We start from the raw sequence: 26,866 nt of genomic DNA, 5'->3' as shown, positions 1-26,866 counted from the left end.
ATCTTGTCAGTAGCAATGTAAAGCAAACGAAAGTAGGGCAACACTCAAAGAGTAGTATTGCGCTAAGAAAAGCACCAATGTACAATGTACATCGAACCAAAACTTTTTTTTCCGCTGAGCGCGCCCGTCAATTCAAATTGTCACTCGCGGATTCTCTATTGAGAATGTTTGAAATTGTTATTAATAGGTATGGACGGACAATTTAAAAGCGGTGTGTGATATTGACAAAATGATTAACTAATTTGAAGATCTCAAAATAAAATTAGAAGTGGACTACCTATGCCGTTAAACAAGAATGTATGAATAAAATCATTGCTTCAGCAGGTAGATGTCCTGCTGGATTTTAATATTTTATTAGATTTCTCAGTTGGCACTGTAGGCATTGTAGGCATCTTAGCTTTGATTAAGCACAATCTTATTTAATATATTGGTATTTAATGGTGACACAGCAGAAATATCACTTGAAATAGAATCGATTCAGAATGTAAACAAAGATGATGGCTGTCATTCGCGATCCACATTCCACAGATAACACACAGATGACACGCGATTTTCGAATTATTCGAACACAGTGTTGCTAACCCGCGATTTTTCAAATTTGCCGCCGTTTGCTACTGACAAGATTTGCTTGATATATGTTCTTAATCAGACTAATTCTGTTTTCACAATTTGGTACGTTTTTCATTTCATTTTGATCCGATCTCGAATCGTGTTATGTTATCAGCAGATATCGTAAATTTTATAGCATTTTTGGTGCAGCGGAGTGGTGTTATCGGAATTGGTATAGATAATTCCAACTGAAATGGTAAATTAAGGTTTATATTAACGCTAATTAATCATTAGGGTTGAAATTGTTTATACCAATTCTGTTAACACCACTCCGCTGCACTGAAAATGCTATAAAATTTACGATGTCTGGTTATCAGGCATCTCACGCTCACCAATAAGTGCGAGCGAAATGCGTTATGAGATGACTGCTGGTTAGGGTTGCCATACGTCAGGATTTGTCCGGACATGTCAGGATTTTTGACCCTATGTCCGGATTGCGGCCGGATTTGGCAAATGTCAGGTTTTTAGGAATTGCCTTATAAAAAAAATGTTTACGTGATACAGATCCACGATTAGGGCTTGCAAATATTCGAAACTTTCAGGTATTCGAATATTCGACTTTTTCTGACGACATATTCGAATATTCGAATAATTATTCGAATATTATAAAAAATAAGAAAAAGAACGAGAAATCGGTTTATTATCGTTTTATTCAAAAGCTTTTTTCACATATTGCTAAAACTAATGATATTTTGCAGAAATTAACTAGATTTTATCATCCTACTATGAGATGCCCACATTTATAAAAACAAGTAAAACGCCAAAATAAGACGTATTCAATATTTCTAGATAAAACTTTTATTATAAATGCGTCGTTGCGTGAAATAATATAACTTTAACCATCCAAACACCTAGGTATGTAAGATATTTTTTTTAGTAGGTAATTATTTTTTGATTTAAATTAACTTGTAGTCACTCAGAGGCCTGTAAAAAGGCATGTACCTAATTCCATTGTATTTTGAATCTTTATTGACTTTGTTTGTTTTGGCAAGTTTTTATGCCTAAAGGTCGACTTAATTATATAATATTGGAATATTTAAGGGAAAAAGTTAGTTGACTACTGGGTGGACTATTCGTTAGCTAAAGGTGCATAGTTAGATTACCTAGTTGGGCAGGTTTGGTATGATCAAATTTGAGAATTGCGATAAGTGCGGGCAAGGTTTAGTCTTCAAAAAATCGCTTAACGCACGCTTGCACTTAATAAACAGAATGACCTTTATAACATAAAACTTACGCACCGTAAAAATAACATACTTTTTGATTTCGTTTTCTTTCAAATTGAGTTAAGTTTCACTGTATTCACGAAGTCTATCGAGAGGAATACAGTAAAAATATTATTTCCTTCGTATTTGGGTACCTATCGTTCCTCATTCACTGTAAATACCCGGAAAATACACAGAAACTGTAACTACAGCGGATGAAATAGATTTTTTATACTAATAAAAAATATTCGAATATTCGAAACCTGAGCGGCCGAATATTCGAATATCAAAACAGGTCGAATATTCGACAAATTCGAATATTCGAATATTCGAATTGCAAGCCCTATCCACGATACAGTACACCGCAGAGCGCAGCGCGCCGCCGGGGCGTCGTTCAAGCTACGCCAAATCTCTGATACAAGAAATGTCAGGATTTTTAGCAGGACATTTAATTCTTCCATATGGCAACCCTACTCCTGATTGCATTTCGTCAGCACTATTATACAACGTGAGCCGCTAATGCTGATGATCAAGGTCGTATTTGATGAGATAAGATAAAAAAAAAGATATCAATTTTTAAAAACAGAATTGTCCTCTAGTAATTATCAAACTGACCACTCTTTTGTGATAATGATAATCATTGGACTATCCGTCTAAGCTAACTGTGCACCAACTTGAACAGAACAAAGTGTGGGAGTATCAAACGTCACATTTTCATAGAAATTTGACATTAACGCCGACGCAGTGTCAAACACAATAGCTGTCACTCGGACGCAACGTCACCGAAGTGTCAATACTGAAATTGAACTTTATGCATATGCACGTAGGTCTATGTTGTTCTGTGGTCTGTGACGGATTATTCAGTATTTGGCGTTGGACCTACGGTGCGGATATATCGGTCATTGGCGTCCAAAAAGTTAATGATGACGTTGCCACACCTTGTCATTGCAAATGCGATGCAGAGTTAGCTTGGTCCGACTCTAATGTCTGTGTAATATCACGTGTTGTATTGCAGGCAAGTGGCGTGGAGCAGCGAAATAAGGCTTTGGATTGGCTGCGGGCGCACCTGAGGTCTCCAGAAGGGACCTCGGGCGTCGTGTTCTTCATGGATGACGACAACACATACTCTCTGAAGGTCTTCGATGAGGTACGAGACCATTACTTAATATAACACTTTTAACTCTCGCGTTTTGTACACATATTTAATTACACCTTAAATTCCGACGTTTCAGCTGAGTTGCACCAGCTGTGGTCACGGAAAGACCACACTACTTACTAAATATCAATTACCATCTAACTGCCAATATACTTTAATAAAATCTCTATAGTATGTTGTAAGTATGTTACAAGGATTTATAGTATTCATATGATACTTCGTGCAAATGCCGAGATATGCTACCTGATTCGAACTTTAAGATACGTCAATTAATAGATGTAGAAACGATATGGATTAGATGTGTCAGTGTCAAAAGTGACGTTTTTGTTTGAAGAAACGTCACATTTGACACATTGGAATCGGGCCGATGTTGTTTTGCCGTATAACAGTGTACGAGCACTATGGGCGACGTCGGAGACATCGGTCCAGCAATAATTGGTTTATTTGTCAGGGTAGGGATCTACGGATCGACATTTGATTCCCTTTTAAAGTTATAGCCCGTCTCATGCCTGTGCCATTCTTGCTTATTTGATTTTCCCCAGTCACACCCGTACTGTGTACTTGTATTTCAAGAAAACATCGTTAAAATTTGGCTATAGGGTGAATCAACTGCTCCTTGTCACTGGTTGCCATGGTTACGGTCTCCTGGGTCACTCTTAAAATACTAGTTATTTCGTATTTAAATGAACCAAACTTGAATTTTTTGGTAGTTATAAGGCCTTTCCATAATGGGACATCTACTAAGCAAGTTTGTAGAACATGTTACAGCAGCTCTTCTAAGAAACTATGATACTATTGTCTCCTGGCTGATGGGACAGAATAACAACAAGAAATAGTTCATCGACCCAATAATATTATAATTTGAAAACTATTAAGCCAGCAACATACTTTCCGGGTGGGATCATACTATTAAAATTAGTTAGGACTAGCAGCCGCACTAACTCGGGAACATTTAATTATAACACCCATTAATGGCAACGTCGCTTTAATTAACTTACTGATTAGCAACATATATTTCGATGTTTTCGTAATAACGTTTCCATTTTTTATTGCGTCAAAGTCCAAGGACATTATGCACATTATTTTTTCTTTCTTAAAAAGACTCTTAGGTAAAGGTGAAGTTAAATTTCCTGTAATTTTATGGGTAATTAACAATCAAAATTATAGGCCCAGTATGTGGTTAAATACGAAGATAAGAAGGGTAATGTTTAAATATCGCCTATTTCCATAAATAACTTCAAAATTAGCTAAGCAGTTAAGGTCTGCAAATCGAGTAGGTATGTATACCTAATTGTAAAATCTGTTATGTTTAACGGATTCAAGAGTACTTCAGAATAAAAATAATAAAAATCTTCTCTAATATTCATATTTATTGTACCTACATTAATTTAAACTGTGGAGATGACAATAGATGTTATACTGAATAAAATACACAAAATACACATTTTTGCGCTATTAATGATTTTAATCAGCAAAAAGTCATATAAAAGAGGTTTATTGTGACGCACAGATTGTTTCTTCATAGGTTGCAATTCTAATAATTAATAAATAAGGCCCGTGATATCCAAGGAGATACAAATAAATAAATAAACCAAACCTTTTTGATATTCTTCGCAGAGGTATTATAGGTATTTGACCATCGTAATATTGAAACGAAGGAGAGGTAAAGGGGGTACTGAGATTTTACGTATGTACTTAGATAGATAAAAAGTTGGGAAAACTTATCGCCTCGGCTAAGCGAGCAATATGTTGCTTCGACGAAAATGTGTCAAGCAGCTCGACACAGTTTCTTCAAAGAGATTCTGCAGTGAAGGCCTGACTGAAAAAAAAACCGGGCAAGTGCGAGTCGGACTCGCGCACGAAGGGTTCCGTACCATAATGCATTAAAAACGAAAAAAAAAGCAAAAAAAAAAAAACGGTCACCCATCCAAGTACTTACTGACCACTCCCGACGTTGCTTAACTTTGGTCAAAAATCACGTTTGTTGTATGGGAGCCCCATTTAAATCTTTATTTTATTCTGTTTTTAGTATTTGTTGTTATAGCGGCAACAGAAATACATCATCTGTGAAAATTTCAACTGTCTAGCTATCACGGTTCGTGAGATACAGCCTGGTGACACGACAGACGGACGGACGGACAGCGAAGTCTTAGTAATAATAGGGTCCCGTTTTACCCTTTGGGTACGGAACCCTAAAAACATGCGGCATTTACCACCAATATGAAATAAAGATGACATTTTAGGGACTACCTTTTTTTTGCTAACGTGGCGCCACTCATGCGTGAGCTCATGTCAAGTGTAAAAAGCTTGGTGTTGTCTAGCGCGAAACCAAAATTCTACTGTAAAGTTGACGAAATGTAATGTAAAGTGAGCCGATCTTGTTCAAACTTGTTCGAGAGACCGGCTCACTTTATATTTCGTCAACCTTGGAGGTGAAATCAATACGAAATGTTGTGTTTAAAGTCGTGTCAGATAACGCCGTTTTCAGAATAAATCAAAATTACGATGTTCCTGAAACAATCTAATCGTAGGGAACTATGTATGTATTTAAAGAAATAATTATTTTTTTATTACTTTCCGGTAATTACAAAAAACCATAAAAATCTTGATAATTACACTTTTAGTCGTTATCAACAATGGAGAAAATCATAAGTAATTTTTTTATTACAAAAAATTTTTATTACGTGTAGGTACCTATTCCTAATAAATCTACAATTATTTACCGACCAACCAAAATCAATACTGCGTGTAATCAAAGTAAAGCATGATTTTGGTAATACAATATTTCTTTACTAGTCTTCTGGGATTACATTCTGTTGGTGGTTTGTTTATTTATTTGAGACAAACATTCCTATTACTGTTATGAAACTCGAAGAGTAAATAATAAAATTTCGTCATTGTTGTTAAACATACAATAAATATCAAATACCTACTCGTATTTGTTCTGTGCATTGGCGTTAAAATATCATTATAATCGCTGAAGCGCTTTTAAGGTGCCTGATGTAGTCTATTTGGGTATCTTATTTTCGGACATACTGGTTGCAAGTTATAACTCCCCTCCTACATCAGTGTAATACCCAAGAGGCGGGCATCATAGCAAAAATTATAATGTTAAAGGGAAAGAATAATATTTTTATCAACCATCTATAATTACACAGTTATCGAAGGTTAGCTGGAAGAGATCCCTTATAGGGATAAGTTCGCCTTTGTACTTCCATTACTGTAATTTATTTTTGTAAACCTGTGTTGTGTACAATAAAGTGATTACTACTACTACTACTACTACTACACAGGCTACACAGCACGTCAAACAAATATACCTAGAGTCAGACCAAGAAAAGTCTGCATCGATTTTGATAGCACAGCAAGTGTTATTTATACGTCATAATTTCAAAGACGTTTGACACTTAAAATAACATTACTACTGCGTGTGCTATCAAAATCAGACTTTTCTTGGTCTAACTCTACTATGCCTCTTCAGCCAACAAACTAGCAAATTAAACGTAAGTCCAATCCAACCCGGCGATGATGCTTTCCACTCTGTCAAATTTTGATAGTTATTCAACGCAACGTTGCATCCCTGAGAGAATATGTCATCATTGTAAATGTAGAAAAAAAGGTATTGTATACACTTTAATTATCGTTTCAGATGCGAAAGATCAAGAAAGTAGGTGTCTGGCCGGTGGGCATAGTCGGGGGCATGCGTGTAGAGATGCCACTGGTTACGGACGGCAAGGTGTCCGGTTACAACGCCGTCTGGAAACCGTATCGGCCGTTCCCCATCGATATGGCAGGTTTTGCCGTCAACGCGACTCTTTTCCTGGACTTTCCTGAGGCGAAGTTTTCCAGGAAAGTGCAGTCTGGTTTCCAGGTTAGTATATTTGTTTTTTTATTAGTTTATATTTAGTGAACCATATAAATATAATAGTATATAAGCCATGTTTTTCTCCGTTACGCACGATCGTTTGCAAACGTTTTTTACAACTACCCTCTGACACTGCGAGTCATGTCAAATGATGGATAAATAGATAAATTCCTTATTCAAACCCACAACATTAATATATCATGTTCATATATATTCATATAAATATCGTCTTACGATGCCTTACGGTTAAAACGCCTGATTCCTTCAATTTAAATGTTCAATAGCCATTGTAGCAAATTTAGTATTAAAAGAAATATACGAAGATTGCCACGATATAAACGTTTTATTTACAGTTTAAAAAAACGATAAGAAATAACTTGCCCACATAAAATCATACATACAGTAAAAAATACTACGCCACCGAAATCACCTAAGTAACAATCTAGGTAATTTTTAATAAGCAACGTGCCACCGAAATCAACTAAGTAACAATCCAGGTAATTTTTAATAAACAACGTGCCACCGAAATCAACTAAGTAACAATCCAGGTATTTTTTAATAAGCAACGTGCCACCGAAATCACACTTATGAACTAATAAAACTACCTAGCAGGATATGTGTTCCCTGCTGGTACCAGACAGGAACAGAGGCTGCGAGTAATAATTTAATCAAGAAAAATATACAAAGGAAGTCGTTGAATGGTTTACATTGGCTTTCAAATTGTCGATTTTGTTGAATTAATCAAAAGGATGGACACTTCCCTTGAGTTGTGAGATAGGGCTGCGTAGGGAATAGGTTCAGGTCTCTGGTGTACTGCCCACGCTCAGACTGATGTCGAGAATAGGCTTAGGCCTATGGTGTACTGCCCACACTCAGGCTGATGTCTGAATCGTAGGACGAACTATGCCAGGTAACGTAGCATGTGCCGTGGTCCGCGTCCACAAATGCAATTGTAAAAATATTCCTCGAATAAGAAAACTGTGAACGAAGAGAAGGGCCACGCTAAAGTAAAGATATGAAAACAAATAAGATAATAAAATAAAAGATTCGAACGGACTTACCCGCGACAAAAAGCGGTTTTCCCAATTTTTATAGCGATGCTTAATGACCGTTTAAAACTTTCGCCATCGATATAGGCAGAATTAATTCTATATCGTGAAAAAGCTTTGAAAATATCATAAAATATCCTCTCACGTTGACGTTCTTTTATTTTCCTTTTTTCTCAGTTGTCAAACCAGACGTCAGAAATTAACTCATAAAAAAAAGGTTTCTTCCAAAGCGTAACGCTGCACCATTCAATGCGGTATCGTACATTCGTTACTAAAGATTAAATAATACAACGTAAAAACCACAGGATAAGGATAAGTATAGGGATAAATTCGCTACTACTACTAAACCACATTACAACTACATGGCATGGTCTTTAACTGTTATAACAAATAATAGAAAATAATATTTTATATTCAACGATATTTTAACTCAAGATATTGGTTATAGGCGTTCCAAAATTGACGCGCTTACCTTGTACAAATGTACAAGTTGCCTTTAGTCGCACCTAAGCGAGAGATGTGCACGTGCTAACGAGCCCCAGCACCAGCACACCGAAAGAGAAAGAGACAAGTTTATGCTTAACAACGAGTATAACAAGATGAATGCGAAAATTAATCAAAAATAACAGATTTCTTCGTAGGTTTAGAAATAAATATAGAAGTATTTTTGTGTTCCTTATGATTATGATCTATCTATAGTTATATAATATCATTGTTTATATTGTGATGAGAATGAATGAAAGTTGTTATCTACTCCGTAGCGTAGGGCAGGAAACAGCTGTGACAATATCTAAAATAAATATTCACATTGCATACTAATATATAATCTGATTCTACGTCCTTCCTTAGGTATCTGGACCAACCTGGCTAACAATACAATTTGGTAGAAATTACACGTGATCTAAAAATTTTTTTTTTGTTTATGGTATCTTCAAAGCAGACTCGTTACTTACATCTCGAAAGCAAATCTAAAAATACCTGGTGCTTTGGTTGTTAAACCGCATTATGCTATAGCCGCCCAAAAATCAAAACCTGCCAGACAAATGCTATTTTGACATGTCAAAATAAAGATGCAAAATAAAATAGAAAAGAAGGCCTTTTGATAAGCCTCTGGGCGGCTAGAGGCACACAAATACTGATAATTCCAATCTGCAAAGTAGGTCGCATTTGAAATTTGGCATACGAGTTAATCTTTAAATACCATTGCCTTGATTGCCATACATTACATCAATTTAAATGAAAAATAGATCAGCCAAGCGACTATGGTTTCAATGAAATGGGCTAAAGTATACATTTTGCAGAGCACAGTATTGGCTGTGGTGATAACAGTATAGGGGCGAGATACCTATTCAGTTATCAGGGCATTTTTAGAGCGATATCGATTCACATCCTCTGGACTGGGTCTAGATTTTATTATATTTATACCTACACATACATAGTTGCTCCGTAATTCTGATTTGTTAAAAGGTTAAATAAATCAAAAGTTTAGTATTGTACCTCTGCTAGGCACTTTCGCATAAGAGAATCTCTTTTGAAGGTCAAGTTAAAAAAAAATAAGTACTACTACTACTGCAAAAGATACTTCGTGTGGAAATGTGGTGGCGTTACGATCAGCTTACAAATTTCATACCTTATTTAAGGTTTAAATTATCGGTAAAAGTTATGCTACAAGATTTCTTCTTTAACCTTGACGCTTTAAAACCATTCCATTTCAACGGTCTAAATCAATACTTTAGCTTGCCTAATTGGTTGTAGAAGGGTTTCTATGACTGCCTACATAATATTATGCCCTAAATAACTTACACTACTTCTCGATTTACCACATCAAATTTCAATAGGTGGGAATAACTTTTGGCTGTGGGTTCATAATTTATTTGACAGTGGGCTTATGTTTTCAGTATAAGTAGTATTAGATTCGATAATTCTAAAGTAGGGCAGCCAGAAATCCAATTCCATAGAAGCTTTGGCTGCTGTTATTTTGGACTGCCTAGAGTAGTTACAACTACAATCGATAACAAATTTAATCAATGAGATTAAGTGGGTATTAAATAGTACTACTTCTCGGTGTTTTTTAGGGTTCCGTACCTCAAAAGGAAAAGAACGGAACCCTTATAGGATCACTCGTGTGTCTGGCTGTCCGTCTGTCACAGCCTATTTTCTCCGAAACTACTGAACCGATTAAGTTGAAATTTGGTACACATATGTAAGTCTGTGACCCATAGACGGACATGTAACGTAAATAAATGATTTTTAAACATAGGGGCCACTTTTGAGGGGTAAATGAGACATTTTAAAAACAAAGTTTTGCAAACTATATCGTGTTATATATCAAATAAAAGAGCTTATTGTGAGAATCTCAAATATATTTTTTTATAATTTTAAGATAAATAGTTTAGAAGTAATTTAAGAAAAAAGGCAAAAACTGCCCCCCCCCCCCCCCCCCTTTATCTCTGAAACTACTGGGTCAAAAATTTTGAAAAAAATACACTAAATAGGTCTTTACCTAAAGATCACAGGAAAAACTATTAGAAATGAGCAGTCAAGCGTGAGTAGGGAATGCAAATCGGTTATAACCGTAACCGAATATTGGAAAGTCGAATAACCGGTTACGGTTATGGGGATGTAGATAGGGTGCGTGACGTATCTCAGCCACAGTAATCCAAACGTCCACTTTCTCCAATAAATATTATAATGTCAATAATATATACAACACAGAAGGAATGTCCAAAGTTCGGAAGATAGAAACACAGAAGGTAACAGTACGGAAGAAATATAGAAATTGAAATAAAGCGTCAACAAAAGCAAAAGCGATAGCGAACGTAATGCGTCTAGCGGTCACAAGCGACATGCGTTTCGCGTCAGTAATGTGCATAGACTGAAGCGGGGCGCGGCGATGGCCGGCCGGCACAGGAGCGGGTCTCAGAACCGGCCGCTCTGAACAAAGGAATGCTATCGCGGTGCGCGTGTGCATTGCACCCGACTTGTTGGCACCGTCAAGAATTGACGGACGATATGAAAATATAACGTGTATATTATTATTGTATAAATGTAAATATATGTATAAAATGTATGTAAATAAATATTTGTATATATTAATATTATGTTTTATATAAGTGTATTAATATTAGTTAAGTGTAGTGTAGGTATAAGTGTAAGTGGGAAAGTAGCCCACATAACTCCCCCCCAGAGACCTGGTTAAGGGCAATAATAATCTGGGAAACGTACTTGCCTTCCCGAACGAGTAGTTTTAGGTACGTTAGCCTGACTTGGCCCAGGGTCACTATGCTGCCTCCCGCGCAGGATGTTTTCTGGTGCGGCAGGTGTGGTCGACCCCTGATCAGCGAGCTTCAAGTCCTCGGACAGGTAATGCGCTGGTTTTAATCGGTCGATGGTCACGGTAACCGGTTTGCGTTTAATGAGGAGTTTAAAAACTTTATCAGTCCTCTCCAGGACTTTGTGCGGGCCTGAGTATACAGGCGTTAGAGGAGCGCGTGAAGCGTCTTCGCGAAGGAAGACGTATTCAGCTGTCGCTAACTCTTTAAACACAAAGATCCTGTCCTTGCTGTGGCGTGAAGCTGGCGTAGGCTTCAACTTCGAGGCGAATGAGCGTAACCGTGCGGTAAAATCGGTGACATCAGTGGTACCGGGTACGCTTGGGTCAAAAAATTCGCCTGGAAGTCGCAGCGGCTCGCCGTAAAGCATTTCGGCTGAGGACGCTTGTAAGTCCTCTTTAAAAGCACTGCGTATGCCGAGAAGCACTTGAGGCAATACCTCGGACCAATTGGCGTCAGCATGGCATGTAATGGCAGCCTTGAGCTGCCTGTGGAAGCGTTCCACAATGCCATTGCATGCTGGATGGTACGCGGTCGTGCGTCTATGCTGGAAGCCGATGGCCTTAGATAGATATTGAAACAGTGTGGACTCAAATTGTCGGCCACGATCTGTGACAATATCTACAGGACACCCAAACCTGGATATCCAGCCAGCCAATAATGCCTTGGCCACCGTCTCTGCCGTGATGTCCGCTATTGGTACGACCTCTGGCCACCGCGTAAAGCGGTCTATGGCCGTCAAGCAATAGCGGAAGCCTTGTGAAACAGGGAGGGGACCGATTAGGTCAATATGTACCTGTTGAAAGCGAGCCCGAGGGAGTTCAAATGTGCCTAGAGGTGCAGACACATGACGGCTCACCTTAGACCGTTGACATGGCACGCAAGCTCGTGCCCAGTCTCGGCAGTCCTTCCTTACGCTGGGCCAGACAAAACGCTGGGCTACAATCTTAGCACTTGTGTTGGCACCAGGATGACTTAAGGAGTGGAGACTGTCGAAAACGGCTTTTCGGTACTGCTTGGTAACGAATGGTCGGGGAGTCGGCGTACTGACGTCGCAGTACAAGGGTTCAGGGCTACCCGGGAATGGCATTCTTACCAAGCGCAGGGATGACGAGGCCAAGTACTGGGCAAGCTCGGAATCAGACACTTGAGATCGAACTAGGTCGGCAAGATCGAATGGTATCGCCAGTTCTTCAATCCGAGATAAGGTGTCGGCCACGACATTGTCTTTGCCAGATATGTGCCTTATGTCGGTGGTGAACTGGGATATATAGTCCAAGTGTCTAAACTGCCTAGGCGAACAGTTATGTTTCCTCTCATGGAAAGCAAAACTGATCGGCTTATGGTCAGTATAAATCGTGAAGTGCCTCGCCTCTAGCATATGCCGAAAATATTTAATACCCTCGTAGATCGCAAGCAGTTCGCGATCATACGGCGAGTATTTGGTCTGGGATGGACTCAGCTTCCGAGAAAAGAAAGCCAACGGCTGCCATACCTGGTCCTGCAGCTGCTGCTGCAGTACTGCACCCAGTGCCACGTCTGATGCGTCTGTGACCAACGCCAGCTTAGCCCGACAATCGGGATGAGCAAGTAATGCTGCGTTGGATAGGCTTTCCTTGGTCTCGTTGAAAGCCTTCAGAGCATCGCCGGTCAGGTTGATGGGTTTGGAACCTTTGACTGCTCCACCCAGGAGTGCGTTGAGAGGTGCTTGGATTTGGGCGGCATGTGGCAGGAATCGCCTGTAAAAGTTGGCCATACCCAAAAATTTTCTCAGCTGCTTGACGTCCTTGGGTGGTGGAAAGTCACGTATGGCTTGGACTTTCGTGTCTAAGGGTTTGGTACCGCTCTCAGAAATCAGGTAACCTAAAAAAGTTACCTGTGGAGCCCCAAAGACGCACTTAGACACGTTGATTACCATGCCGTAGTCTCGGAGTCTGGTAAAAACTTCACGTAGGTGCTGTTTGTGCTGCTCCTCGTCTCTGGAAAAGACTAAAAAGTCGTCCAAGTAGCAGTAGACGAAGTCCAGCCCGCGTGTCAGATCATCCACGAACCTCTGAAAGGTTTGGCCTGCGTTCCGGAGTCCGAATGTCATAAACGGAAACTCGAACATACCGAAGGGTGTAGTAATGGCCGTCTTCGGTATGTCCTCCGGACATACAGGTATCTGGTTGTAAGCCTTTACGAGGTCAATGGTACTAAAGACGTTACAACCAGATATGCTGTGGGTAAAATCATGCAAATGCCTGATGGGGTATTTGTCAAGGACGGTACGGGCGTTGAGGTGACGGTAATCACCACACGGGCGCCACCCATTATCTTTTTTAGGCGCCAGGTGCAGTGGTGAAGACCAAGGGCTCTCTGATGGTCGTGCCGTGCCGCTAGCCAACATACCTTCAAACTCCTGCCTCGCCAGCTTCAGCTTGTCAGGGGCAAGACGTCTCGGAGCGCAGGATACCGGGGGACCTGGAGTGGTGCGAATGTGGTGTTGTGTGTTGTGTGGTATAGTGCGGTGTATGCCAGCAGGTCGTGTGATCTCAGGATATTCCTGTGACAATATTTGATGGTAGCAGGAATCGCTGCCGTTCATGACCTTTACAGAAAATATATCACCAGTATTAACAGCAGAAACAGCATTAACATATAAACTAGTGATGTTATCTATAATACGACCTAGCCTCTTACCACCACAATCTACAATTAAATTATAGTGCGCTAGGAAATCCGCCCCTATAATCGGTTTAGTAACCATAGCTACCACAAAACGCCACGGAAAGTCGCGTCGAAGTCCAAGGTCCAGGTTCAGATGCGCGTAACCGTAAGTTTCGATGGGTGTCCCATTGGCTGCGGAAAGGTTGTACCCCGTCGGTGCTCGACGCTCGTGCAGTAACGACTTGGGGAAGACGCAGAGGTCGCTACCGGTGTCGACCAAAAACTGCAGCTTCGACCTTCTGTCGGTGACAAACAGGCGACGCGATGTGACAGGGCGGTCAGGAGTCGCCATTACCGACTGCCCATGGCATTTCCCGACTTCTTGTAGTCGCAGGGTTGTACGCACTTGTTAGCGTTCTCGCCATGTCTTGAATGGTACCAGCAGATGGGAAATTTCCTATAACTGGACTGGGACCTGGTGCTGGAACGACTCTGCCTTCTGGAGCGGCTGGGATTCCTTGAGCGGGATCTTCCTCCTTCACGGTCCATCTTCAAGGCTCGAACCTCTCTCCTGAGCGCAGCTATCTCCCTTGCCAAGGCGTCACTACTGGAGCCAGGTTGCTCGGAGCCCGCAGAAGCGACGTGCGACGAACAAGCGCAACGTGGGCCGATGTCGTGGACCCTGTCAGCAAGGTCTGCGATAATGTCCAACGAAGCATCTGGATGCCCTGCGAGAACAGTTTGGATGCTCGCGGGTAGTCTGTTGGTCCACATCATGCGTAAAACGTCGTCCGATATGCGCTTAGCTGCCAGAGCCTGCAGGTGACGCAGGAACTGAGACGGCTTACGGTCTCCCAGCTCTTCATGATGCAGGAGTTGCTGGATCTGTCGCTCGGTGGTATCGCTCAGTCGACTGATGAGTTCGCTCTTCAGCTTAGCATATTTGTCAGTTACTGGTGGATTGGTGTTAATATCCCTGACCTCCTTTGCAAACTGTCGATCCAACTGGCTGACGACATAATGAAACTTTGTCAGGTCATTGGTGATGCCGGCTATGTCGAACTGACCCTCAACCTGCGAGAACCAAATCGCGGGTTCCTCCGGCCAAAATGGTGGAAGTCGTACTCCGACCCTAAAAACTTCGGATGACGGAGTCGTTGTTGTTGTGGAACCGAGCGGCGCAGTTGTGACGGATGGTGCAGTGGGAACAGGCACTCCCGCCGGTACTTGTGTGATGGGCGACATAACGGTATTTCCTTTGTCTATTTTACTCGACACTTCTACGTACGGTTTTCTGATAAAATCCTCTTGGTACTGTGTTCTTCAGGGGTCACCAGTATGGGGATGTAGATAGGGTGCGTGACGTATCTCAGCCACAGTAATCCAAACGTCCACTTTCTCCAATAAATATTATAATGTCAATAATATATACAACACAGAAGGAATGTCCAAAGTTCGGAAGATAGAAACACAGAAGGTAACAGTACGGAAGAAATATAGAAATAGAAATAAAGCGTCAACAAAAGCAAAAGCGATAGCGAACGTAATGCGTCTAGCGGTCACAAGCGACATGCGTTTCGCGTCAGTAATGTGCATAGACTGAAGCGGGGCGCGGCGATGGCCGGCCGGCACAGGAGCGGGTCTCAGAACCGGCCGCTCTGAACAAAGGAATGCTATCGCGGTGCGCGTGTGCATTGCACCCGACTTGTTGGCACCGTCAAGAATTGACGGACGATATGAAAATATAACGTGTATATTATTATTGTATAAATGTAAATATATGTATAAAATGTATGTAAATAAATATTTGTATATATTAATATTATGTTTTATATAAGTGTATTAATATTAGTTAAGTGTAGTGTAGGTATAAGTGTAAGTGGGAAAGTAGCCCACACGGTTATTTTCGGTTATTTATTTATGACTTGAATTTAATGTTTTTATCATCTAATGACTACAAAATCCTGCCTTTTTTGGCTGTGACGCCTGTGACTATAATTTTTGTCATTCGTGGACTTTAATAACTAAAATATACCAAATTTACTTCCCTTATTTATGAAATATTTTTATTGAATATTGTATCACGTCCAAGGTCATATTTTACTTTTACTGTATTTGGTGTGTTTTATTAAAAAACGACGACTTTTACTCACATTCCCTAATACTGTAGGTACTAAAATAAAGATTATTGTATTTTTTTAATTACTTCATTGTAAGTTTATGATTTTTCGTTGAAAATAACCGTAACCGATTGTAACCGATATTCGGTTATTTTGTAATTTGACACTGTTAGATTGTTGTTCAGGAAGTTAATATCAGTGAAATGCAAATGTAAAATTGTTTTGAACTAATCGGACTTTATTAAAAGATAAAAAGGTTTCTGACCGAATAAAATGCTGTTTTTATTATACACCGTGTTTTTATTGAATTCCGTTAACTTCGGGGTATGGTTAAGTACGTTTAAGAGAATTATATGGCATAGTTAATTTTCAAAAAAAAAAATTCTTTTGCTTTTTTTTGTAAAAAAAAATTAGTGATTAAATGTAGCATATAGCGTTGTTGTAACACGGGCATTACATTTAACTCATCCAAACAATTGAAATGTGTGACATATCAATGTTATTTCGAACATCGATCGACCGAGATTGTACTTAAGTTTAGTAGCAAATGTATGAACTCATTCTAAACACTAATCAATATGTAAACCGGCCCTAAGGCAAGTGTACACGCTTGTAGGAAATTAAATTATAGGAAATAAAAAAATATTGATTATCTCCGAAATGGAGTTAATTAGAATATGGGTGTCTTTGAGAAAGTTACTTGATTTAAGCTCAGGAATGCAACCTTGAAATTAACGGAAATAAAAAAAAACACGGTGTATATTATGATGAAATATATAATAAAACCAGCATTGTGAATCAAATTGTGATGAAATCTGTAAACGCATTTTCCTGCAAAACAAATGATTCGATTTCCTCACATCATATCACAAGTAACATGTACTTACCTATACATTTCTATATTTCAGGAGAGTGAAATACTTAAATACGTCGTAACCCAACAGGAGCTAGAGCCACTAGCCGACAACTGCACCAAGGTATATGTATGGCACACACGAACCCAGAAACCAGCCATACTCAACCCGAAAAAACTCAAAAAACCTCTGGTCCCTGACGACCATATCGAGGTTTGAAATGTTTCCGGTAAACATCATATCGGTTTTACGCTGAGCGTTGAACGCTTGTTTTCAGAATCCCAAGGGATTTCGACTAATTTTTAAAATGAGCTGTGCTCCTTCCATATGTAAAACATTTCCTGATAAAAAACAATGTACGTATCGAATTCAGTATAATACCAGCCAAATATTGACTACAACCCTACAAATTAGCAGTTATTATCACTAAAGCGATCTCATTTCACAATTTCTAAATTTAGGCAGGCAGTCTCATGCACTACTAATTTAAATTTCGGGAGGTAAATGAGTCATTTATGACCTAATGCTACACAATTTATCAAAATACTTGATGTCACGTTTGATTGAAAATTCGTCGATTCGTGAATTGTCACCCACTCCAAGGGTAAATATTGGCCTATTTTGATTCCGTGTCGGCGTTTTAGAAAAAGTTGCTACTGTGACCTTTTTATGTCCAATGTTTCGGCTTACACGTACCTAGTTTGGGTATACGATATATAATGCATTATCAATAAAGTAAGTCGAGTTAAACTGCACTTATCAGTGCATTGTATTGCTAGGTGTTGGGATATGCAATTATGCATTTTAATATTAATTGTTGGATATTCGTCATTAATCAACGTAAGTACGTGGTTTCAAAACGTACCTAAGCTATTACATGTTTCTTAACAAGTTTAACAACAGGTATCTTTCCACAAGAATTCCATAAGTATTAAGTAGAAGAAACAAAATGTGTTGCGAAATAAATGCGATCGAGTTGAAACTTAGTGTGACTTTAAGTGGGTAACGAATATATAAGAGCTCCCTAAACTAGTTCTCTTTGAGTTTGAACTTGGTACCTAATTAACATCAATGTAGGTATGTAACTTGGATTTGGATATGAACTATGATAATATTAATCTTAAACTTATATTCTTTTAATTGAAAATAGTATTTCTCAACTTTCTTCTAGTTCAGTTTTAAACATAAGTCGCGCAAAAATATTTGTAAACTAAATTGTAATAAAAACCATTTCAGTAATTTTAACTTAGATGTTTTGAAGTAATCTTGTTAGAACAGTTGTACGTAATTAAATTAATTGGAAACTATCCTCAAGGATAAACAAATGTTTCGTGCATCAGTAAAAATACTCAATAGGTATTATATGACTACTGTAATGTATGTACTAACTTAATTTTACTATCGTTAGACATCTAATTTGTAAAAGTAACCACAAATAGATCAAAGTCACAATAACCCCATTATTGAATAGGTGTACACTGTACAGTGTTGATATAGAACAAATTATTCCATTTCCTCTCAATGTTTTCAGTATTAATATATTATAATATCACTCGGCTGTACTATGTATAATATAATATATATTTAGTCTTTTACGTTAGAAAAGCTAGCGATTATATAAGAATGTAGCCAATTATATGTATATTTTATGAAGCGGCTAAATCTAATGCGACGTAAGTTGCTCGTTCGTTCTAGTTTACCTATTTTACGTTAAACCTGCAATATTTTATTGTTCTTACTTTTTAATATGTGTGTGTATTGTGTGGATGAGATGATAATTGTGTTAGAATTGTAGCTAAGTAAATTTATTTACATAATAAATTCTATATTTATTAACTTAGTATGTATTTTATAATATTCATCTATCATTTAACACTGTAAACTTTAATTTATATTGATTTAATTTACATGTTTTGATGTAATATCTAATTTTACAAAGACTACCAACCATGTATAAGTTTAAGAACGCACAATCATATATTATTATTCTTTTACTCATAAAATATTATAGGTACCTAATAATATTGTAGTACCAACACTCCAGAAGTTAGCTTACCTGCCATATACCTTTTACTTTCAAGCTTAGAGTGGCCAGCGAATCGTGTCACAAGCTATTTTTTTAAATTCTTTATATGGCAACTTTTTTCCTATCAAATAATCTGTCAGTTTCCAGCTATCATTTAATTTCATAGTAATTTTATTGCCAGGTGCGGTTTTTATTGAAATTCCCGCGTTTTTTTTTTGTGCCACGATACGCTGGCCAGACTCTTATATTTTTTATTTTATCTGATGTGTAATAAAATAAAAGTCAGTTTTTGCTAGTGCAATATCGCCATATCACATCCTCATATCAGTTTGTATTTTGTATAATATGAGTACATACATAACAAGTATGGCCATCATTTTAATTGAGGATGTGATGCTAATTAAACTATTTATGTGAACATTAATTGATTTTACTAGTTTTACTTAGTGAAACTTATTTGTCTATTTTGAACGATATTTACAAACTTAAAATAGACAAGTAGAGATATTATCACTTTTCCAGCTTTATTGTTTACCTACTTACTCTATTTCTTAGTCACGCTATATAACTTAGTGAAATATTTGACTTATTACAATATAATCAGGCCTATTAAGATAAATTAATCTTCGTAAGGTATTTATTATCATTAGTAATAATGGTAATCATAATATATTGAACTTATTTTTATTTAAGTGTAATTACCTACTAGTCTTTAATACATATCTTTTGTACTTTATCGATATACTCGTATATCAAAAATTATCTTGTTTGGCATCGACTTTCTATTATTTATTTAAATTGTTTCCAAACCAAAATATTGTGTCAACTATGAATACCTTGCTGATTATATCAACACTGCGAAATAATAAGAAACAAGTAGTTAATAATTCCAAAGGCATGCCATTTTTTTTAAAGATCGGCAAGGGTGACGGGTCTTTTTTTTTCGGTCTGCAGCGAACTAAATCATCAATTAATATCTGCCATTTTCCTGGATTGTTAACCTATTAGCTCCATCATACTGAAATTTCCATAATTGAGAACTAAAAGCATAATATTATCATAAGTTTTACTGAAGTGCTCAACTGATCAATATGGTCTACTTTTTAAACTTAGTACGTAATTACTGAATTATATTGTACTTATAATTAGAATAGTTTTAAGAACAACTATTGTAAAGTAATTTAAAGAGCTATTTTGCACACATCATTTAGTTAAATTTTACTGTGCTGCAGTGTCGAGACATATTTTTCTTATTGTGCAGTATATTTATTATAATAGGTATATTGACAATAATAAAATGTTCAAATGTGCTGCAATGTAAAATCAACATTGCTTCTGTTATATTATAATTTATAAATCATAGCAACGAAACTTATTTTATTGTCAAATAGTAAGTAACGTGGATTTGTCATTTAGTAAGATCTTTGGTACATAGCAATATATAGTTGGTCAAGCAGATCTTGTCAGTAGAAAAAGGCGGCAAATTTGAAAAATGTAGGCGCGAAGGGATATCGTCTCATAGAAAATTTGAATTTCGCGCCTTTTTCTACTGACAAGATTTGCTTAACCATCTATAGCTAGGTAATAGTGTTGTGGATGTCAATACTTTTTTTTAATAACACTGCAGTAACTTCAGGTATTTGTCTTTCGCTTACGGCTGTATTCAGATCCACAATTTTAGTTTCAGGGTTCTTTAGTATTAATTTTCTAATGAAACTATGTTAGTATTACTCATACGAGGCAGGCAAAAAGTACGGCTTACTCTAAATAATGTTATTTGAGGAGCACGTAATTCATAAATAACCAACATATCCACGGGGTAAATAAATTTGACTTTTTGGTCGAAATAGATTTGTTTAAAATTACATGTACCGTCATTACATATTTATATGGCTCCAGAGCAAAAGGTGCCACTTTATTGGCTGTCAGTAATGAGCTCTTTGCATATAAGTGCATTTAGAAATTGGCTTAATTGACGAGCGACAAAGGATACTTTTGCTGTGCACTCTGCACTGTCACAAAATATAGTCTTATTCTACATTACTAAGTAGGTGTATAAAAGTATATTAAGGTATTATTTAAGTCGTGACATAATTTAAGTATAAAACTATGCTCGAACTTATTTTACACAGATTTATGAATACTTTTCTTAGTTATGTTATGTTCTATTTTATTTATTTCCTTTGGGTGGAGTTTAGTAATACCTACATATTTTATTGTAGCTGATTATGTGATAGCTCATAGTATTTATAATTTTGTAAATTCCTTACATCATGTATCATGATTAGTCTGGAAATAAATAATTCCAACGTAGGTACGGTTTTTTAATTACCTAAGTGTTTACCAAACCATGGATGTGAAGACAATTCGATCTTTAGGTTTTTCATTCGATTAGAGACAATCGACCAGAAGCTTGGATCGGTCAGCGCCGTAGCTGACAGGTTTATCACTCACTGCAACAAATTGTCTGCACTGCAACAATAGTGTTAAATATGACGGGCCTAATAATTCGTTCGATCGAAATTTTAACTTGATCTCGGACTTTTGAAATAAGAATATCGTATGGTATGAATAGTTGCACGTGCAGCTAAATGCGATTTACAGTTTCACATGCCAGATAACGATAAGTTATTGCACATAATGCTAAAATTGCATATAGGTGCATATGTAAATATACAGTGTGGAAAGATAAGTCGGGCCCTGGAGGGAAACTACCTTAAATCCTTAAGCTGGCTCATTTTACTTAAAGGAGACATTCCTTTATTTTTAAAAAGAAACATAACTGCATTTAAATATTTTTCTTCAATTTGGCTTGTCTAAAAAAACTTGAGTACTAAATATTAGATTTTTATGGATATTTTGTACGACAGACGAGTGTAAGACCTAATGTTTCTTGGAGAAATGTTATCATTAACATTAATTGTATCGACTAGTAGAATAAAATTGCGAGTGTTTATTTTTTGAAATTTTTAGTCGGTTCGAGTCCCGGGCGAGGCAAGCAAGTTTTAGAAAATCTTTGAATGCAGTTTTGTTTCTTTTTAAAAATAAAGGAATGTCTCCTTTAAGTAAAATGAGCCAGCTTAAGGATTTAAGGTAGTTTCCCTCCAGGGCCCGACTTATCTTTCCACACTGTATATAAAAGTAGGTAAAGCGAATAAACCTTTCTTACGGTCAAAATACAGCTTTCAGTCAATGAGTAAAGTGGCATGGGATAGAATAGCACAAGCAGATAAATAAACACCACATAACGGAACCACGTTGTTATGCAGACATAGAAGTTTTTGTGGCATAAACGAGCGCTTGAGAAAATGACACATCGATTAATCTGTTATCGACAAGTCTGTAACAGATCAATAATTAAAAGATGTAACTTCTACTTGCTGTAAATTACCGACAAATTTGAAGAACGCAAATCAATTACAAAGTGGTACATAATTTCTTTATGACTATAGGTATTTAGAGTACTTAAAAATAAAAACGTAAACTGTAGTAACAAAGAAGATATCGAACATGTTGTGTACAGTCACCTGCAATAATATGATACCCTTCGAAGGCCGCAAAAATATGTGACACGCTCTTATGGCTCTACAAATAATATCGTGTCAGATATTTTTGCGGCCTTTGTTGTGTAACATATTATTGCAGGTGACTGTACTTCGCGGGAGCTATGTTACTATACAGTGTTATAAATATCTATAATAAAGTTAAGTTAACATCGATAACAGACATGTCGATATTCCATTTTGTCAGTCACTTTATTTTACCACAATAACTTCTGTCTGGTCTTCGCCCAAATTTAGTTATCTTTAAGGTCGTATCAAAACCATAACATATTGTTAAATCTGAATCTGCCCATTTGGCGGTGTCGCTTCCTGTTGCGGCGCCTATGTGATAACCGACTTGATGTTCATTTAACCTTTTGAACGCCACAGACGGCAATTGACGTCAGCGCAAAATCGTGACAACGAAGGCATTTGACGTCGATCGTTTTTTGATGAAAATCTACTGAAAAACACCCCACCTTTAGGTTGGCATTATTTATTCACAATACTAAATTTTACCCCCGTGGCGTCAGTGGCACGGCAAATGGATGCGCCGTTTGGCGTTCAAAAGGTTAAAGTTAAATAACTACAGAGGCTATTACTTAAGGAAATGAATAAAATGCTTGAATTCATCATATCGTAATATACTTAGTTTAAATTTATTTAAAATATTTAGTCACAGCATTAGAAATATAGGAAAATGTATTTAATATCCACGTTTATTATAAATTGTTTAGATCACGAAGTCCAGTGAGATGCCAAGCTGAAACAAAAAGGAGAAGCAGTTAGGTATAGTTTCAATAAAAGCCGGCCAAGTGCGAGTCGGACTCGAGCATGACGAAGGGTTCCGTACCATTACGCAACAAACGGCAAAAAAAATCACGTTGTATGGGAGCCCCACTTAAATATTTATTTTATTTTATTTTTAGTATTTGTTGTTATAGCGGCAACAGAAATACATCATCTGTGAAAATTTCAACTGTCTAGCTATGAGTGGTGACATACAGACAGACGGACAGCGGAGTCTTAGTAATAGGTAATAGAACCCTAAAAAGGCAATATCCAGGCACTGATAGTATCAAAAATAATTGTCGTATTGGTTATCGCCCTACCGTCTTTAATAAATATTAACTCGAAGCACACAAACAAAAGTAGGTAAATTCACAATGTTTGTGTCCTTTGAGTCTGCGGTATACCTACCTATTCAGTTATTACTTTAGACGTAGTTGTAGGCACGTGCATTTATAAAAAATTGGCACACACTATCACACTCTTGACAATTCCGGGTTTTATCCCATTAAAATCGGCGATGAAATATAGTGAGTACCTAATCCAATACGAGCTATTCTAGTCAGACTTGTAGTTATTCTAGTTCGTTGATTAAAATAGTCTTGGGCTTATATTACATTGATTACGTAAGACGGAAACATACCAATTCCTTCTGCTGTTGGAAGCACTTGTAGAGCAGGATAGCGCGATCACAGCCAGCGCTGCCGTCGCCCACGGATTGTTCATTCACTGCAACAAATTTCAACCTCACAGTCATAACGTACATATCTATCTCTTGTAGATGAAACTCAACTCGAGCATGGTACCTAAGAATTAAAAGTCCTGGTGCTCTTAGGTTTTAACAAAAAAAATGTAATCGATGAGTTCAATAAAAAAAATGCGCTTTTTTAGAAACAATTTTAAAGACCTATCCAACGACACCCCACAATATAGGGTTTAAGCGAAAAAACTTTCGTGTAGGGAAGGTAGGCAACCCAACATTTTTTTTTTGTTTTTATTTAACACGTCGGCATGATTTACTTATATTTATATAGGTACCTATCCCTGTCGAATTGAAACGGACTTGACGAAACTATAAGGGTTCCTAGAGTTCTTCTTCTTCTCAGTCGTGCACTCTTGTCAGAGTGATCGTGGCTGTTTGGATGACGCACATGGCTGGTCTTCATTTCCGATTATGTTGGTGGACTTCAAATTTTTTCTTGCGATGTCTCTCCATTTCTGACGGTTGATGGCGTTGCGAGTGCACTCGACTACGGATGACTTCGTCATTGTTTTTAAAAGGACGGTCCATCGCGTAGGAGATCTTCCTCTGGATCTTTTCCCTTCGATCTGCCCCTGTACTACCAGCCTTTCCAATGAGTCCACATTTCTGGATACATGGCCGAAGAACTTAAGAATTCGTAATTGAACAGTCCCTAGTCCAGTTCCTAGAGTTAGACCAAGCTAAATTGGCAGCGATTTTAATAGCCCAGACTGTGCAAGTGTTATTTTAAACGTAAAACTTCTATAAAATTATGACGTTTTAATACCACTTGGACAGTCTGTGCTATCAAAATCGTCCAAACGCTGCCAAATTAGCATGGTCTAACTAGTTGACCACGGAACCCTAAAAAGCGTGAAATTCCCTTTATCGGTACAGTCCGCTAGTCATAAGGAACAAGTGTTGTGTCACTCACCAGAACTGCAAGCCTTGATTGATGCGTTCACCTCGTCCTTTCTGGCTTCCGAGAGGTAAGGCTTAATCTTCTCAAGAGCGGTGCTCTCCGAGTACAGGCCCTGGTCATCAATCTGGAAAATAAAATATTTTTTTTAGAAATTCTCGACTTTATTGTGTACTTACCTATTTTGATTGCAACTACTTAACCCTTTGAACGCTTTATGTCATAAACAGTGGTCCTTGGCGCGGTGGGCACGACTAGTAACGTTTCTTAAGTAAACATGCCCAGAAGAACTTACCAGGCCACTCTTCTTGAACATGCACGCGACGAAGCACTTGTTGCTGTCGTCGGGGGTCTTCTTCTCCTCCTTCCACTGCTTCAGTTGTTCATCGGTGAAGCCGAGCTCCGAGCTGCATGCTAAGGCATTGGCTTTCAGCTTCTCTCTTAGCGTTTCCTTCTGTTCTTCTGTTATCGCCTGATGTAAAAAATCAGAGTTAGAATTTATGGCGTATATAAAGTTAACTTGTAAAATATTTTAACTTACATGTGATTTTCTTCAAAAAATATTTTATTAAATTCTAAACTTATTTTCCTAAATACATTTTATGTAGGTAATTAAATAATCATTTTAATATACTTCTTGTACCATAAAAAAGGTTTTAGCTAAGTACCTACACTAAGTTACCTAAATTGTAAAGCCGATTGTATTATAAATTTTATAGCAGGAATAGAGACAAAAACAGGTACAAAAATAGTTATTTGTTTTACAAGGGGGCAAAGTTGTTGTTTAACCGCTCGTGCTAATATTGATACCCGAGTAAGCGAAAGATTCCATAATTGAACCACGAGCGTGGCGAGGGGTTCGAAAAATAGAATCTTGAGCGTTGCGAGGGTTTCAAAGCACGAGGGTTAAACAAAATTTGCCCCCGAGTGAAACACAAAATTTTTCACCACATCAACCCGAAGCAAATATTAAATGTAAAATATCAAACAAAATCAAATTCAAATGAATGTTATTAAACAGTTATCATCCAAAATCATCATTTAAAAGTCAATTCTACCAGCAAACATAAGAAAACAACTCAAAATTTGCATTTGATTACTTTGCCTCACATGTGAATACTATCCGTTTTTGAAGTGCAAAGTAAGCCTTTCCGAGCTGGTGTGGTGAAAATATGTTTTCACCACACCAGCTCGGAAAGGCTTACTTTGCACTTCAAAAACTGATAGCAAAGTTGCATTTTATTCACATGCATTTTGGATGATAAATATTTAAAAACATTCATTAGGATTTGATTTGGTTTGATTTTGTTTGATATTTTACATTAAATATTTGCTTCGGGTTGGTGTGGTGAAAAATGTTGTGTTTCACTCGGAGGCAAATTTTGTTTAACCCTCGTGCTTTGAAACCCTCGCAACGCTCAAGATTCCATTTTCGAACCACTCGCTACGCTCGTGGTTCAACTTTGGGATCTTTCGCTTGCTCGGGTATCAATATTAGCACGAGCGGTTAAACAACAACTTTGCCCCCTTGTAAAACAAATAACTATTACACTTTTGCATACCTACTTGAAGATCGGAATAAGGCGAAAAATTTAATTAAACATATGTTTACAACATAACGTACGCCGCGTGTGAGGTTCTTTGGTACTTATGAAAAATAAAGCTTGCAAAAAAAAAGATACTTTTTAAATTACTGTTGCTATGGCTTAAAATATTCGGGTCATTAGGATTAAGTGTTTTCCTATTTTTCAAATGGCCCCAGTACACAGTGATTCCAAATAGCCTCACGCGTCAATACTTAATAAAAATCTGAAGGGGATATATTTTAGAGACTTATAATATATTAGTACTTACTGAGCAATTGTTTACAGAAGCAGCCACAATCGCCACAACCAGCACGGAATAATAGAAGGCCATCTTTTATACAAAATAGGTAACAAATGTTCCTTTCCCAAATTTGGCACTCTACTCTGAGAGAGATGAGCGAATTGTGACGCGACTCCACCGGTCGT

General features: G+C 37.6%; 2 protein-coding genes across 5 annotated transcripts in view; one reads left to right on the top strand and one right to left on the bottom strand.

Moving 5' to 3' along the window:
• LOC134796756 (galactosylgalactosylxylosylprotein 3-beta-glucuronosyltransferase 3-like) overlaps window positions 1–21,175 on the top strand; it is a 35,101-nt gene extending 13,926 nt beyond the window's left edge. For all 4 annotated transcript variants that reach the window (XM_063768964.1, XM_063768966.1, XM_063768967.1 and 1 more), the window contains 3 exons: window positions 2,827–2,958; window positions 6,617–6,838; window positions 16,891–21,175. In XM_063768964.1, coding sequence (XP_063625034.1) covers window positions 2,827–2,958; window positions 6,617–6,838; window positions 16,891–17,055 — 519 coding nt within the window. In that variant the 3' untranslated portion in view covers window positions 17,056–21,175. The remainder of the gene's footprint in view (window positions 1–2,826; window positions 2,959–6,616; window positions 6,839–16,890) is intronic.
• Window positions 21,176–23,032: 1,857 nt separating this feature from the next.
• Window positions 23,033–26,866, bottom strand: LOC134796780 (general odorant-binding protein 69a-like). Its single transcript, XM_063769001.1, has 5 exons — window positions 26,709–26,866; window positions 25,150–25,326; window positions 24,870–24,981; window positions 23,837–23,922; window positions 23,033–23,167 (listed from the first exon to the last, which is right to left on the bottom strand). The coding sequence occupies exons 1-5, from the start codon at window positions 26,769–26,771 to the stop codon at window positions 23,138–23,140; spliced, it is 468 nt and encodes a 155-aa protein (XP_063625071.1). The 5' UTR covers window positions 26,772–26,866; the 3' UTR covers window positions 23,033–23,137.

Source organism: Cydia splendana, chromosome 14, assembly GCF_910591565.1.
Source record: "Cydia splendana chromosome 14, ilCydSple1.2, whole genome shotgun sequence".
Lineage (NCBI taxonomy): Eukaryota > Metazoa > Arthropoda > Insecta > Lepidoptera > Tortricidae > Cydia > Cydia splendana.
Note: the sequence above shows the minus strand (reverse complement) of the source record. Positions and strands in the feature narration are given on the sequence as shown.

Excerpts from the sequence above, each read along its gene's own strand:
- LOC134796780 (XM_063769001.1), bottom strand. The coding sequence starts at position 26,771 with ATGGCCTTCTATTATTCCGTGCTGGTTGTGGCGATTGTGGCTGCTTCT. Across the intron at positions 23,923-24,869 it reads AATCAAGGCTTGCAGTTCTG|TGAATGAACAATCCGTGGGC; the intron begins GTGAGTGACACA and ends AATTTGTTGCAG. Across the intron at positions 23,168-23,836 it reads TCCAACAGCAGAAGGAATTG|CTTGGCATCTCACTGGACTT; the intron begins GTATGTTTCCGT and ends TTTTTGTTTCAG.